A 17,542-nucleotide genomic window follows, 5' to 3' on the forward strand; every position below is an offset into this window, starting at 1 on the left:
CCTTCGAGCAGGCCATGTAAGAAGCAACCGATTCAGTGAGAGCACTTAATGACAAACTCAAAGAAGAAATGGAAAAGAAAAAGAAGCTAGAAAGGGAGGTTAGTGCTTGGAGGAATTATTTTGGTCACCTTCGTCAACCTTTAAGGCGACAAGATCCAGCAGTGTCACCTTTGCATGCACTTCCTCTCGAATCAATAAATAAGGCAGAAAAGATGAAGAACTTAGCCCAACTCATGAGTTCTTCGATTGATGAATCTTACAAGGTAGCCATTGAATTTGTAACAAGAATGATGAAGACAGTCCAACGGGCTATCCAGATCCGTGAGATCATTCATAATCTATTGATAACTGTGGATGCATTCACTCACACTAGAGACGTTATCATCCCGGTCTTGCAAGTAATAAGAAGAACACCAAGACAGATTTTAGCACACGAGAAGATAATGGATGGAGGAACTCATAGCCTTTTGAAATGGTTAGCTTTGCTCCAGATGAAGGAAGTTCTTTTCGAAGACATCAATACTAGATGCAACCAAGTTGAAGGCACTATCCACCCTATTCAAGACAAGGTGTTTGATGTATTGTGTACGATCCTTGACAGAAGGATTGAGATCGAGACAGATGTGGATGTCCAAGAGTTGGAAGACAGGATCAAGATCATTTTTTGCGAGGAGAACATGGTCACAAAGGAGCAACGAGGTTAGATGTATGCTACTATGTTCCTGATCGAGAAAACGAAAGAGCTAGAGCCTGGATAGGAGACGACCCTTCTCACAGCTTTTGATCAAGTCCTCCACTTGGAAGAATGAATGAAGAATCTTCATGAGATTCCCATTGCTGAAATTGAGGGGATTACGTCCAGATTCATTGAATATGCTAGGAAAGAGCATAGAAAAGGGAACAAAATTCTAGATGAAAAGTTGTTATAAGATGATGTGGCAACTTTATTCCCATTGGATTATATTTCCTCGTTATTTGTGGCAATTTCTATTGGCTATGGATTGATAATGTTTATCTAAATGGGGTCTTTTTTGTAACAAACCCTAATTAGGGTTTAGGTGTCAAAATCTCAGCCATTGATCTTCTTTTGATCCAGGCCGTTCATTGTATTTGAGAGTGCTATATAAGCCCTCACTCATTTCATTTTAAAGAGTTAGAGAGAGTTAGAATCAGAAAAAGAGAAATAAGTTTAATATTGTTAGCAGCAGAGAAATAAGTAGTGAAGAGAGAAAGTTGAACAATTGTTGTTTTATTTGGCTATGAGATCAATGAAATATTGAAGTTATGGTGTTTTATTGCAATCCTTGTGGCTATTTTCATGGTTGTTTATCTTCTTGAATCACTCTTAGTAGAGATAGCATTTAAGTTTTAAGATTGAAGGACGAATGTTGTGTTTGATCTTTGGTAAAACTCATAATCCAAGCCACTAGCTCCTTACTGATTGTAAGTACGCCCTGTGTGGTCAACTGGAGACATTAAGATTGTTTAAGAGTTCAATCATTGTTGGAGGCATTGATATGTATCTTACTGATAGTATCTATCCCATTGATGATTGGAAAATCATTGAATCCTCTTAGAAGATCACACCAATTCCAGTGGAGTTGTAATCTTTTGGCAATACTGAAATTGGTAGAGTTTTACCTGGACCAGTCCTCATTAAGTCATTCTTAGGATTAGTTTAGTCTCATCTCCTTAAAACCATTATCTTTTGCCCTTTTTTTGAACATCAGTTAGTATTAGGAGAATCTAGTTCCTCATCCAAAAGTAGTTTCATGAACAAGCTTTCTTTGAAAGTACGTAAAGCCCCTTGTAAAACAGCAAACACAATGACCACTGGTGCTTATCCATGAGTAGAGATCCTACATAACAAAACCTTGAAGTTCCTCCGATTGATCCTTCTACGATATCTTCAGCATTCGGGAACTTTACTCAAGAGAGGATAAGATACCTCTGGGTATTTTATTCTATGTTTGGTCGTGTACAAAAGACACATCAACACTACTGTAACCGGTTCTCTACATGCTCTCCAAGGTTCTGCAAAATCTGGTTCATCATCATACAAGGTCCTCAATTCTTCAAATCCTAATACTGTTACTCTCATCTCTGTCAGCAAATTCCTTCTCCTACTCAATGCATCAACAACTTTGTTAGATTTCCCACTTCTATGCTTCAACACAAAGGTGTAACTCTGCAAAAATTCTACCCATCTCATATGTCTCTGATTCAACTTACTTTGACTGTTCAAATACTGCAAAGCTTGATGATCAGTATACAACACAAACTCCTTAGGCAACAGATAATGTCTCCAGTTCATCAAGGCTTGAACTATGGCATAAAATTCTTGATCATACATTGAATATCTCCTCCGGGCATCATTCGATTTCTCATTGAAATAAGCTACTGCTCTCCCTTCCTAACTCAAGACTGCTCCTATTGCTGTTCCACTTGCATCACAATCCACTTGAAATACTTTATTGAAATCCGTAAAGCTAACACAGGCTACTCAGTCACTTTCCACTTCAACAGTTCAAAACTTTTGTTTGCTCTGGTGGTCCTCTTGGATTCCTTCCGATCTCCCCTCATTGTCTCAGTCATAGGGTTACAAACTGAACTTAAATTTCTGATGAACTTCCGGTAGAAACTAGCCAATCCATGTAATGATCTTACCTCTCCAATGCTTTCCGGTGTAGGCCATTCAACAATTGCTTTTACTTTCTCAGGGTCCATCTTCAAACCATCCACATATATCACAAATCCCAAATAGACTAACTCATCTTTCATGAAAGTACACTTCTTAAGGTTTATCAACAACTTTTCTTCTCTCAACCTTTGCAAAACTTGTCTCAAATGCAACAAATGCTCCTCTTTTGTCTTACTGAAAACCAGAATGGCATCACCAACCATTCATACAGTCCTTCATTTGTCTTGAATGCTGTCTTCCACTCATCTCCTTCTCTAATTCTGATCTGATGATATCCACTCTTCAAGTCTATCTTTGTAAAGTATTTGGCTCCGCTCAAACAATCCATTATGTCATCCATCCTAGGCAAAGGAAACCGGTATTTCACTGTGATCTTGTTTATTGCTCTGGAATCGGTAAACATTCTCCATTCTCCATTCTTCTTAGGTGCTAATACTGCTGGTACTGCACAAGGACTCAGACTTTCCCTGATCAAACCTTTCTTCAACAGCTCCTGCACTTGTCTATTCAACTCTTCATTCTCTGCCGGTGTCATCCGGTGTGCAGCTTTGTTAGGCAAACTAGCTCCAAGAATCAGATCCATGCAATTACTGATACTTCTTAGAGGTGGTAATCCATTAGGCACATTATCTGAAATGATGCCTTCATACTGAGTCAACAAATCTTTAATCTTTTCCGGTTGTTCTTCTTCATGCTCCGGATTCTCAGTCTTCTTAGGAACTAAGGCAAAACACACATTCTCATGTCTCAATCCATCCAAGAATTTCCTTCCATCCACCAAACAGATTCTAGCATTCGTACAAACTTCACTCTTCAAAGGTTCCTCCAAGGGCAACAAGGTTTGCTTCATCCCATTGGCCACAATTGTGTATGTATTCTTCCTCCCATCATGTATGGCCCGTCTATGAAATTGCCAAGGTGTAACCAACAAAAGGTGACAACATCCATAGGCATAATATCACACAAGACTTCATCATGACAATTCCCAATTTTCAATTTCACCAAACCTTGCTCACTTACTAACAACTTATGATCATCCTGAATCCATGCTAACTGATAAGGCTTAGGGTGTTTGAATCTTTCCAAATTCAACTTATTCATCATCTCTTCTGAAACAAGATTATCTGAACTACCACTATCAATGACAACTTTACAGCACTTACCAAATACCTTACATCTGGTCTAGAACAAATTCTTCCTCTGCAAGGGCTCTTCATCTCTCCTGGTATGACACAAAACTCTCCTCATCATCAGTAGTTCTCCATCTTCCGGTTCATTAGCTGATCCAGTGGGGCTTTCTTCCACCATTGTTGTTCTTCCGGTATTCTCTGTCTTCTTACACTCGAAAGCACGATGTCCTTCTCCTCCACATTTATAGCAAGTTCCTCTAAACACTCTCTTGTCTTGTCTTCTGTCATCTTTTCCAAAGTTCTCATTCCGGTAGCCATCTAGTTCTCTCCTCCGGTAGAAATTTCTATCATCTTTCAGGTATGAATTACCTTCTTTGCTCACTTCCTTGTCTTTGTTCTGATCCGTACAGGTTCCTCTACCTCCGGTATATCCTCTTCCTCCTTGAAATCTTCCTCCGGAAAACCTTCCACCTCTACCTCTCTGCCTCAGCTCATGTCTTTTGTTTAGCTTCTCTTCTGCTTTCAGGGCATATTGGTAAGATTCTTCAACACTCTGCAACTTGATCAAACTGAGTTCATCTTGTATAGACACCTGCAATCCATTCAAATATCTTGCAACTTGTTTAACTTCATCATCAACATGTACGGATCTGATATTCAACTTGTAAAATGCCTTGGTGTACTCCTTCACACTAGATTCCTTCTGTCTCAAATTCTGCAACTTCCGAAACAGATTCACTTGATAATCAGTCGGCATAAATTTTGATTTCAACTTAGCAACCATCCAATCCCATGTCTTGATCTTCTCTTTACCTCTTCTCTGTCTATCAACCTGCAAATGCTCCCACCAAAGAGATGCATGACCTTTCAACTGGGTGTAGGCATATTTCACCTTCCTTTCTTCTGTAGTGTTTTCAAAATCAAAATATTTCTCCATCTCCGAGATCTAATCGATCAATTCATCTGAATCCAACTTTCCATCATATTCCGATGGGGTAAAGTGAGGTTTAGTATTCTCCCTACTTAAAACCCTCAAAAACCTTTCTTCATCCGGATTAATCGCCAGTGGAATTACTTATTCTGCCGGGGCTTCTTCTCCTTCATCTTCACTTACATCTTCAATATGTCGGCCTTTTCTCTGGGCTGTCTCAACAGCTTCCAACCGGGCTGCAATTCCTCTCAACATTTCCATAACAGCAGGGTTTGCATTCCCATGCGCTCCACCATTCCTATTTCCTCTTCGCGCCATCTTCACGCCAGTCCTCTGCAGCTGCAGGTCGGATCCACAGTTCGCCACCCTGCAATAAAATTTCTCAGGACAGCGCAATCTTCAAAACAAAAGCTCGCTCTTATACCACTTGGTGCAGTCACCGGTTAGGAGGGACCTCAAAGAGATAGTCCAGACCGGTCAACAAGAGTAAACACAACGGAAACACAAGGACATGATGGAGGCAATGTTGAACAAATTGAATTATATCATTAAAACTGATTACAACCAACCGGTAACAATTGGGTTACAGTAACCGGGTCACAGGCCTACTAAAATATGTTCAAAATACAGAACAGGTCACAGCCGAGACCTCAAACTTAAGATTTCGCTTCTATGTTCTATCTAACTCCTTCAATACATTCTAATGCTCTATTACAATGATTTATATGATCCAAGGGGATCCGGTCGGCCCAAAAGGTATCAAAACCCGAAGAACAAGACCTAATGTGTAAAAAACAACATGTTCGGCCTCCGACAAAGAAAATCCTTCGGAAAATCCAAAGGACGAAGTGAAAATCAAAGGGAAGGTTGGCCACACGCCAAGGAACAACAGAATCGACGATCAAGGCTCTGCAAGCTACGGAAAGGATCCGGTAGATCACCAATGCAAATAGGTCCAAGCAACCGGTAACAAAAAATTGTCTCGGAAACTAGTAGCGATAACTTGCCGGAAAATGATCCATATGCTCCGTGGTTTGGGAATAAGGAAGATGATCAAGTCTTCAAACAAAATCCAACTCCACAGGGTCCGGTGAGCCAAATCCGGGAAACACAGAAAGAAATGCTGAAATTGCAAACAAAAAGCAAAACAGAAAGGAAATATTTTTGGTTGATGCAAGATTGCCATGAACCGGGGATGCTCCTGCATCACATATGTAGAAGCTTCCTCATCATAGAGATTTCAGCAAGTTGTGCAATCGTAGCATCTAAGTCGGCACACTTAGGAGTTAGATTCTAATTCATTGTCACCCCCTCATGGGACAAGAGATGCAAGTTGGATTCACAATGACCAAATCCTCAACTTTTTTTCCATCCAATTAACTGTGCTTTATTGAGTTGGTAAATGTGTCTATATTCCTATTCAACTCAACTAAAGAATGAAAGGAAGTTAAGGTAGTGAAATAACTTCCTATACTAATTTTGAGAGGAGGGTTATGCAAATTTTATTCAGATGTGCACAATAGTTACAAAAATTAAACAAAAATAACAGAAATAGCATCCATACTATTACATAGTGATTTATGTGGGGAAAACCCTTTCAGGAGAAAAACCCCACACTACAAAAGCTGCCCAATATATTATTCAGAAATAAACAATAAAATACAACATACTTGTAGAGCAAGCTTCTCACAGGAGTATCACTAATCAAAGATAATTCAATAGCTATAAGACTCCTACACACAACCTCCATCTCACACAGCTAATATATAGGAGATACAATACATGAAACCGTCAAATGGTATTACAAAGCCATGAGGTGCCAAGAAGTGGCACCTAACTTATCTCCAATCCAAGATGCCCTATGATGTGTCAAAACACACACCAACACGTGTATCTCCTCTTTACAACTCATTTTTGTGTCCAACACATTTTTATAAGTTTGATTGACGAACAATTTGAGGCACTCAAATGCTCATGAATTGCTCTATCAAAAAATGCCTCTAAGGCCTTCAAAATTGAATTTGAAACTTTCAAAAACAAAAACTTTAATATATCCAAATCTGGACATGATCTTGCAATTAAAATTTATCGGCATGGTTACAATAATTTATTAACAACTATTCAAATCCAACAAGCATATACTAAAATAAGCTGATTGAACCAGTATTGACAAAATATAACATATTATAATTATGTTAGCTGCACCCTCAAGCTCATGAGCATTGCAAGTCTCATTTCCAAGAATAGATGTTTTCCTTTACTTATTTCCCCTTGAAAATTCTTCCCTATTCTGGCTACCTCTCTCTAGAGCCTATTTCCAGTATTCAACTCACACACCTCTGAAAATTGGTGGTCACTTTATGCTTTGTGATAAACTGTGAAATCTTGCTCTCCTTTGTGCACAAAAGGGCAATGACAAATCCTATGCTGACACATAAACCCATTTATTCAACCATACAATATCAGTAGAAACCACTGTACATGTTTCAATGGCCAACATTAATGATACCTTGAATGTTGTCTTGAAAGCAGTAGAACTCAAAATTAAAAAACCTGTCTGCAACAAGGGAAAAATAAAGAAACTTTAGATTGCAAATAAACAATCTCCAAGGCATAAAAGATAACCACTGCTTTATAATTTATTGTCTAAACAAGCAAGAGGCAAGCCTTGCTATATTTTGGCATTTATATCGAAGGGTTTTTTATAGAACTGAAGCAATGGAAATAATCTTTCATGCAGAGAGCCTCCAGAGAGATAGCTAAGCCTCTAATCAGTAATTCCAGCAATTTGTAATGCACTTATGGCCACCAAGCACCAAAAATTCTCCTTGAATTAAATTACAAGCTCTAACAAACAATGGAATACACAGCCAAGAGGTCAGGGAGAGGGATCCATGGGGTGGATGTGGAATAGCAAAGGAAGGATGCTTGCTGGCCTACACAATGGCAAATGCTGCTATAATCTTAACGTGAACAATGAGTGAAGCTAAGGATTAATTTCCCAGTCATATGTTTTTGCTTATTATGTAATTGGTATATGCGCATATTTTATGACAGCAAGAAGATAACTGAGATCAAAATATCTGTTTTTTTGCTTAAACTTTGGTCTTTGTGCTTTTTGAGGTCTTTTTAAATGGCTCTCTTTGGCACCTATTGTAGGTTCAGCAATCATCCTTAACAAGTTTTATGCTTGTTTTTGAATTTTGCAAATGTCCAAAATACATAAACCTTTGGCTTTTCTTTATCTAAAAAAGAACATAAAAAATAGTTTTATCTTTATCATCTTACCATATCTAGGTATATATATTGTAGTTGTGATGTACTTATTTGTGTTCTGGTATGCAATGTAAATTCTGTCTTCATCTAAATTCTTTGTCTTGGAATGTTACATGACAGCGTTCTTTTTATTAATCCCCAACTCTGGTACCTAGAGCTTCAGATCGATACGGGAGATATCTTCAGTGCAAGCCCCAAAGCTATGGTATTGGATCTTCTTTTGCTAAATTTTATTTGTTCCATGTCTCAAAAAATTTTTTAGAACACAATAAAAGAACTAACATATAAGATGTTTCCATGTGGTGATTAGGTGGGAGTGCTTATGACTCTTTCCTTGATTACTTTATATAATACAATCATTCCTGTTTCTTTATATGTTTCCATTGAGGTAATACATTTTACCAACCGTTATTTTTCTCTAATGTTTGACCCTAACTATTCACATTACATTTTCAATTACTATTTATGTATTTTTCATATTCCTCCACCAACATTGTTGCTCTTATCTCATTATATTCTGTAGTTCATTATTCTAGTTTCTTCCTTTTATATGCTAGTTATCGTTATTTTAAAGTTTAAACAACTGAGCATGTTCCCTTCCAAAGCTTTTGGTTAGATTACCTTATGTTTTTTCATAATCAATTATATTGGTTGTAGCCAGAGTATGTTTTCATCTAGATGGTGCAAATGAAATGATATTAAATTAATATCCATGAGTGACTGAATAAGGTCAGGGGGAGCCAAAAGTTCAAAGCTCTGTATCAAGTAGGAGTCCTAAAAATTATTGCAAATAAGTAAAGGTAAGACATCTTAGGAAACAAACAAGAGGGTAGTGAACGCAAAATAGTTAAACTCTAGACAAATCAGTATAAGAAAGCCATATGCCATGAATAACATGTGAAATAAAGTCCCTGAGCCAAAATGAATAGCAAATAAAGGTAAGTAAAAGGGCCTAATCGAAAATTGAGACCATGTTTATCTCTAATGCACACTAATCTGAACTGGGATATATTTTATGGCCGATTTTTCACCAATTTGATAATTTTCACAGAAGTTTCAAGATGTGAAGTAAGCAAGTTTTAATATTATATTTTTCTTGGTCAAGTTTTTAAATTAATACATGCAAGTATTATTTGTTAATGCTATGTTTTTTTTTTTCAATTTTATCCTATTATATTCACACTACATATTTTTTGAAGCAGAATGATTCACCAAATTTTGTAACAGTTCTAAGAAGTCCACTATACCTTGAAATTTTTAGTAGTTTTGGGAAGCGGAAGGGCTATTAACTTAATTAATTACCGGAAAAGAGCCAATGTAAGATATGATGATGTCAATGGGAGAATGGCATGGACCAAGTGTGCTTGAAAAGAAAATCTTAGGAGGAGGATACACTTCCTAGATCCTCACCTAACGTTCATGGTCAACAGTTCTCTAGAAAGAAGCCCTTTTCCAGAGTTAGAAAAACATTTTTGACTAATCGTGTAAAAGTGACTGTATGTCATTCCAAATCCTTTTAAATAGATTTGGTTCAATTCTCCATTGGCAAGATTACATGTTAGAAGAGAGAATTCAATTTATAGGAAAACTAAAGAAACTATATACAACAAGAACATAGCATGGAGACACTATTTTTCTGGACATGAAAAGAAACACTTTCTAGGAGTAATGTTTGTCTTCCAGAGGTGTTGTACATCTGTGAGACATTTTCCAGGAGAAAGGGCAAAGAAAGGTAAACATCTGATAGGAATTTAATCAGATTTCCACAATCCATTAGTTAATTATCAATCTGTTTCTGAAATTGATTGTGTTTCTTTTTTGATGCAAAAAAGAAAAACACAATCAAAATCCAGAAACAGATAGATAATCTGATAGGAAATCAAAGAAGGTGCCATTGTGGAAGTAGTTTTTATGTATGCTGTATCATTAAAAAGCAATTATTAGGAAAAGACATTCATTCTATTCATGGTCAATTTCCAGTTACACTTGTCTGTAGAGCTTTGGTTTAGCTCTTACCTTGAGAACAAAACCTCTTACGGTTTATACAAGAATTGGCAGACATAAATCTTCAGGTTTTTATTGTTGGCTTCATATAGAGGTCGAATTCGTGCTGATACAGAAATTTGGGTAAGAGTTGAAAGTAAAATAAAAAATATTTATTTATCTTTTATTGTAGGCAGCTGTGTGATTAGAATAATCCATAAATTATTATTTGGTTTGCTAGAATAAATAGGTGGCACAACCATACGAATAATTATACAGACTGTCCAATTTATATTTATTAAAAAACGAGAGCTTGGATCAAGCCATAGCTTCGGGTAGTAATTTAATATTGTTTTTCGATTGCTGAAAAGGGGGCGTAGAAGTCTGGTGGTGTAAGGAATCCTCAGATTTGTTGGCTGCCACATATTAACTAGCTAAAATCTTTTTTAAAGTCTGCAATTGGAATAAAGAAGTCCAGGAATTAATAATTGTGAATCGTTGAAGAGAATTGCACGCTGCACATTAAAAATGAGTCACACTAGGAAGAGTGATGCGTGGGAATCCATAGCAAGTAAAATAATCTATTGAGATGCAGCTAGTAAGGGTAACATGGGACCCTTCATACTAATCACACTTCGTGTTCCTTTTTTGTAAGGGAACATGGGATGTACTCCATACTAGTTGCCCCTTTCGAATTCTTAAGAAAAGTTTGAAGAAGAAAATCACAACATTAAAAGAAAGGAGATTACTAAGTAGCAAGGGGGACATGGGGATAAAAAGTCAGTGCAATAATTAAAAAAGAAAGCAGTGACTAGAATTTAGGTGTGTTTTTAATATTGTTTGCCAGCCGCTAGCATCTACAAAAGGACATGTGAGAAAAGGATTAGGAGTTTTAAAGGATTGCAACATTAATACCAGGTCTCTATGTAATTTAAATTTTACTAATGATTGCAACATTAATACCAGGTCTCTATGTAATTTAAATTTTACTAATGATGTTTCAGTAATGCTTTTCATAATATCTTGTGGTATTTTATTCACTGTTATCAACATTTAGTTATTTAAATTTTGCAATTGAAAACTAAAAATAAAAATAAAAATTGAATTGTTGAAAAACAAAAATAAAAAATATACATTTTAGTGGGAGCTTGTTGTGACGTTTTCGCACATTGCCCCATTGCAAATGGGGATGTCCCACTTTTTTCACTCTCTAGCTTAGTGATTTAGTTTAGTTGCCTTTGCTTGGCAATAGTCATAGTCTTTAACCTTTGTTTGTGAGAGGGGTTTGTCTTGTCAGTCTGTGTTAGAGCAACCTTGGTATGTCTTAGGACTGCAAAGTCTTGTCCTTAGTGTGATGAAGTCCAGAATTCGTGAGCAAATGTCTGAGCTGAGGAGTGAGGGTGAAGTTGTAAAATCTTGTCAACATTAGGTAAGAAAACCAATTTATACTCATTTAGATGAGTTTTTCATTAAAAGCCATTAGTTATTATTGATTTAGTGATGAGTTTTTATCAGAAATTGCCACTAGTTTAAAAACAATTATCAGAAAGTATTTAGGAAATTAACTCACTGCAGTTTTTGATTTGTGAGTTTTTCACCTATACTATAAACTTCATTCATCATTTCAATCACAATAAGAATCTGTAATGAAAAAAGTACTTATATTATTCAAATATCCTTGAATCTTTCAACGTTATTTCTTGGGGATCATCATAAATATAAATATAAATAACTTGGGAGGTCTCCATATAAAGTAGGAAAGCTTAATAAATTGTGGCACGAAAAGATGAGATGCCCTACTTTGCGCACTGTTTATAGTCATTGTTGGAACTTGTAAACCAGGCAAGAGCAAGAAGACTCTGGATGCTTTCAAAGGCATTCTTAGTTGTAATTAGAAGCTCTAGTAGTTTTTGAATTAGTGGCATGAACATTAAATAAAAAGGAAGTGGTGAATGAATGAATGAATGTTTTTAATAATGTCCACGAGGCCAACCAACCAACCAACCAACCTATGGGACCTCTGGAGAGGGATTTGAATAGTTACCATAGGCTTCCATGTTTGGGAGTTTTTTCCCACGAAAAAGACCTAAAAATGGAAGCATTGAAATTTGATAAAATATGATCAGTGACAATGCTCCAGATATTGGTAGTGTTTGACACCTCCACAACTCTTCAAAGCACGTCCAGAAGAAATCACAAAATTCTGCCTCTCCCTTGCATATCTACCTTGTGTGCCCTCATAGATTTAAAAACATATTTTTGGCAAAATTCCTCCATCCTTTATGATTTGATGGGCATTCATATTTGGGCCTTACCTTTGCTCGTTTTTCACGGGGATTGATTGCATCAAGGAGGCACACCATACCTTCAGAAAAGCATGGTAGGCTACATCTTTCCCAAGGCACCTATGGTTATCAATATTGCCTTTCCCTTTACTTGACAATGTCAAGCCCTTAACCAACCTTCTGTCTTGTCATTTTTAATTTCCATTATTTTTTTTCCTACCCACCTTGCCTTCCTTTCTCATCGAATGATCTTTTATTTTACCCACAATAGAGATGCGACATCTTATTCTCTCTCAATTTAGTTAATCCATTTGTCTCAGGAATGAATATAAATAATGTTGAATTTGTTTATAGAATGTTTCAAAACATTTGTCATTGCAATCTATACAATTATATATATCAAGATTCTTCATTTGTATTCTTATTCTCTCTATCCCAATTTAATTAATTTATTTGTCTTAGGAAATTGTATGATATTCAATATATATTAATTTTATTGAAATAGAAAAAAGAAGAGAATCAAAAACATTTATTGTTTTCTTTTGTTCCAAGGATAATTGTTTAATCTCTAGGACATAAACCTGAAAATGGATTGGTCATTTTTATGTGTTACTCGAATAATGCTAACCTTGGTAATATTGTTTAGATAATAAAATTTTTCCAAAGCACTCAATTCATCAACAAGGATCTAAATATGTACCATGAGGAGACAAATATGGGAGCACAAGCAAGGACATCAAACTTAAATGATGAATTAGGACAGGTAACTCTTGTCAACAAATTAATTTGTTTGCAAGTTTAGTCAAACATTTCATAGACACAAGTGTATATCTTTCCTGTAATGACAAACATATTGAATGGTAAATTACAGAAGACAAAATACACATTGGTTTTGATCACTTAAGTATACAGTTGAAAGATGCATTTCAAAATACCATATCCGTTGGTCTCGCATTGGATAGTTTATTCATGAATAAAATCTTCAACACTGTAATCTGTTTTCAATACATCTAATTGTGTTACAATTTTTTTTATTTGTTTTTAAAATTCTTTATTAGTGATGGTTTTATTTCAAAGCATGAAGACATCCCTTGTTTTCTGATTTCTCGTTGTTGGCTCTTGTGAAGTTGGCTATGTACTAGGTTCTTTATGTTGGTTCTACATTCCATAGTTTATTCATCAATATGTTGGTTTCACATTGGATAGTTTATTCACAAAAAAAACCTTCGACGCTCTAATTTATTCCTAGATGCGTCAAATTGTGCTCGAGAAGGTTTTATTTGTTTTAAAGAGTTTTTATCAGTGAGGAATTCATTTAAGTCATAAAGACGCCATTTCTTTTTTTGTCTTGAATGCTGTTGGCTATTGTGAAATTAGCCATGTATTGGGTTTTCTCTTTTTCTTTTCGTTTTTCTTTCTTTTTGAGCTACGTATTTTTTTTCAAGAGTTGCATTCTTTTATCCCTGGGAACAAATCTTCCACAATCATTATGCTTTGTGTATAAACTTAATGTTTCCCTTCGGAAATGTTTTTATGCAGGCTAATTTGTGTATTGTGTTTTTCAAATCTACCAAATAATCATTGCCGTGGATGAATCCATTCATTAAAATTTATATATAGTTGTACTCTTAATTCGAGGCTACTTTATATGCACTCATTTTATCAAGTTATACAATTGGTTAACTTGATCTAATTGTTTTTGAACAGTTATGTAGCTAGCTAAAGTTGTTTTACAGGTCTGGTCTCTTATATTCTTCATTAAAATGAACATAGAAACGAACACCAAATTGGATACCATGACTGAAAAAGGTGAACATTGAAAACAACTGACGAGTTATGTTGTACTATTGTCATGTCTTGGGGTTGGGTGAATTAGTTAAAAATATAATTGGTTCACAAACATCTCTAACATGCATTCCACAGTCAAGTCAACTATTTAGAATTTTTTCAATGAAGATGAACATTGTGCAATGTTGGCTTACTATACAGCACTATCAATCGTATGAATTATCAGGTTTTAGTTTTTTTCATTAAGAATGAGAGTCTGAAGAGTATTCATTTGTAAAATCCCCAATTCCAGACGTAAGAGTTGATAAAAGATTTAATAAGTTTTAGTCAAATATTGAAACTTATTCATAAGAATAGAATCATATAAGATGAAGATGATAGTCAAACATATCAATTACTACAAAGACCGAACATATGACTTGATGCGATGATAAAATAGAGTCTCTCAAAGCAATTATCAATAACTTTATGGTGACCGAGTCGTGGACTGATGAGGATATAGATTTTTACGACAAAGGAAGGTATTCAATGTACATACCCGATACTTCTGAAGGATGCAACATACAAGAATCGAAGACCATATCTATTTGACTGTGCCTTATGTAAGGATGTCGCAAACAATCCTCTGCATATTGAACCTCTCAGATTTATCGAGAACCAGAATACCAAGTTTGAAGGATCGGATATAATCATACTAATATCGGCCAAGACAAGAATAAATATCGATTGAATAAACATCGATGGTTAACTATTAGTTATCGATTAAGAAACACATAATTACCTTCATGAAGAGACACGATATTGATTAGTTATCAGCCTGGGGGTTAATTGATGGTCACAAGTTAATCAGATCATTTAGCATTGCTGGTAACAGCAATTAAGTAATAAAGATTTGCTAACACTAATCAATATCATCAGTATAAACCGATTTAGGTATGAGGAGGATCGATTAAGAGTTCTGTCTCCTCTAATATGAAAGGGTGCACTCCTCCCTAATTACAATATATAATGAGGGATTCACTATCATTCCAGCAGGCATCGATTGTGTTTTATATATTGTTTCTTATTCCAGTTGGAACAGATTGTGTGGGCAAGGCCGAAGGCCCAATATCGTGTGCTTGAAGCCAAGGATTATTCACATCAGACACAGAACTATATACCTTGCATAATATCATTTCCAGATCTGAAACAGCAGTAACCAATTGTGCATGCTATTTATTCCAAATCAGAAACAGCCATTCCTATTGCCATTGGCAATATCAAATTCTAGTCCATTGCATATTTATATTGTCTTATTTGAAACAGCAAGTAATTGTGCGCTTAGTGCAAATTGATATCAATTCACTCAAGCTTAATCTTAATTGTATAAATCAGAGACAATCAGTGGCTTGATCATTAACATTTATTATATACTTGCATTCTTATTTCCAAATACATAAGTTTATTGTAAGAATCAGACATTAACTGCCCCATAGTTTATATTGTTCGATAAGGAACATGTTACAAGTGGTATCAGAACATTACATTTCGTGGTTATATTGCATTGTTCTTAAAATGGGACATTACAAGTGGTATCCGAGCTCAAAATCCTGCCAGCCTGTGAGAAGAACATTCCAGATGGGCAGAAGATGAAAATCATTTGAAGATTGATACAAACCATGACACAATACAACAGCACTCAAGAAAAACTAGATAAATTGTCTATAATCCTCTCTATGAATTCTGCATAAGATGTAATTGAAGTGTACCGCATTGTGATCATCCCATGATGCCACCACTCATGTGTAACTCCAGCTAAGTGTATAGCAGCACATTTTATGGCTTTTTGTTCAGGCATGGGTTTAGCTAGGAGTAAGCATCCACCTTTTGAACCTACCCTCTTGCTACAATCTTATCGGGCCTATCAAAGAAAGGAAGGCTAAGTTTTATAATCTTGCTCCACAAATCATTATTATGATCTCTATTTCCCTTGTTACAAATATGCCTCATTCTGAGATCCATATATTCTTGAAGAGATATATCATGGTGAAAATCTGGGCTTACATCTACCCAGTCTTGTCTGAACTGATCTTGCAAATCAGTTAATGTTTTCTCATTTCCAGATTCTGGCTAGACTCTAGATGGAAAGACTGGCATCAAAGGTCTCGAATTAGCTGCTCCAATATGCTGATTTGTTATTCTGTTATTCACCGAATTGCCACCCTGACCACTATTTCCTCCATTGTTATTATGGTTGTTCTAATTGTTGTTTTTGTTGATTGTGTTTTGAACCAACATTTCCGAAATGAACCCATGCACTGATTTGTTGTACGTTGTTCCACTATGAAGCTGTATGCTGTTTCTCAATGAAGCTATTTAGAAGGTTTGTTGTAGGGTCTCCTCCTACACCTTTGTCATCATATTTTCTTCTCTCTATTCACTACAACCTATAATAGAATTTGGACTATTTGTATCACTGCTAGAAGATGAACCTTGGTGAACTCTCAATATATCAGAAATAGTTTCACCTTCTGGAAGTTGAGTGGCTGCCACTATGGTCTCCTTTGTTCGCTGTTATAATATCTTTGTTCTCTCTCACTCATAGACATAGGATGCCGGAAAAACTAGCTCTAATACAACTATAAGGTCCCAAGTCTAAGATGATCCAAATTTTTGTTGTTCAAAAACCACTTCAGTTTGCCAGTAAACAAATCTCTGTATTATGAATGACAGTCTCTGTTTTTCTATTTGGAGTTGTTTACTTGTTTGCATAGTTTTGCATAGACAAAGATGTTTAATGGAGATGCATGACAAAACTATTGAACTTTGAATAATGAAACTATATAAATTCAGGACAAACAGTTTCAGAACAAACTTGAACAATATAGCCTGACCTTTTGTTTGCAGCCAATACAAAAATGGAGATTATAATGATATGATTTGATATAGCAGCAACACATATTTTATCTAGCGTTCCAAAGCGCTGGATTAAAATGCAATGTGTAATCCTGTTGTGCATTGCACACGCTCCTTGTTGCCGACAGGGTCCCCCTCTTTTTTGGTTTTCAGCCTTCGCCCTATTGAGTTTCTGCGCAGGGTGTCTCGCGTCTTTTTTTGAGTGCCCAAAATCAGTCCAAAGGACGATGTTGTCATAAGTGTAAGCCTAGAAATCTGCATGGTGAGTTTAACGCTTAAGTTGAAAACTTTTCAAATATCACTTCTTGGCCGATTTTCGCCAAATCTGAGGGCAAAGTTAAAATTTTGAAAAGCTCGCAAAATGGTGGCCCGAAAATGCAAGTTTAAAAAGAGCTGGCAAAATCCCTCAGGAGGCCGATTTTCGCTTTGAGGTAAGGCGTTCAAGTTAAAACCTTTGCAAATGTCCTTTGTTCGCCAAATTTCGCCAAAAGGGGTAAAAATGCAAAAAAGAAAAAAAACTTTGCAAAAGAGTGAAACCCCCCCCCGAAGTTCG

At 35.9% G+C, this 17,542-nt stretch overlaps 1 protein-coding gene across 5 annotated transcripts in view; it reads left to right on the forward strand.

The window, feature by feature from the left end:
* Positions 1-17,542, forward strand: part of LOC131032649 (phospholipid-transporting ATPase 3) — a 417,034-nt gene that overhangs the window by 207,474 nt on the left and 192,018 nt on the right. For all 5 annotated transcript variants that reach the window (XM_057963683.2, XM_057963680.2, XM_057963682.2 and 2 more), the window contains exons 11-13: positions 8,159-8,243; positions 8,349-8,426; positions 12,953-13,069. In XM_057963683.2, the coding sequence (XP_057819666.1) occupies positions 8,159-8,243; positions 8,349-8,426; positions 12,953-13,069 (280 nt within the window). The remainder of the gene's footprint in view (positions 1-8,158; positions 8,244-8,348; positions 8,427-12,952; positions 13,070-17,542) is intronic.

Source organism: Cryptomeria japonica, chromosome 11 (assembly GCF_030272615.1).
Source record: "Cryptomeria japonica chromosome 11, Sugi_1.0, whole genome shotgun sequence".
NCBI classification, from domain to species: domain Eukaryota; kingdom Viridiplantae; phylum Streptophyta; class Pinopsida; order Cupressales; family Cupressaceae; genus Cryptomeria; species Cryptomeria japonica.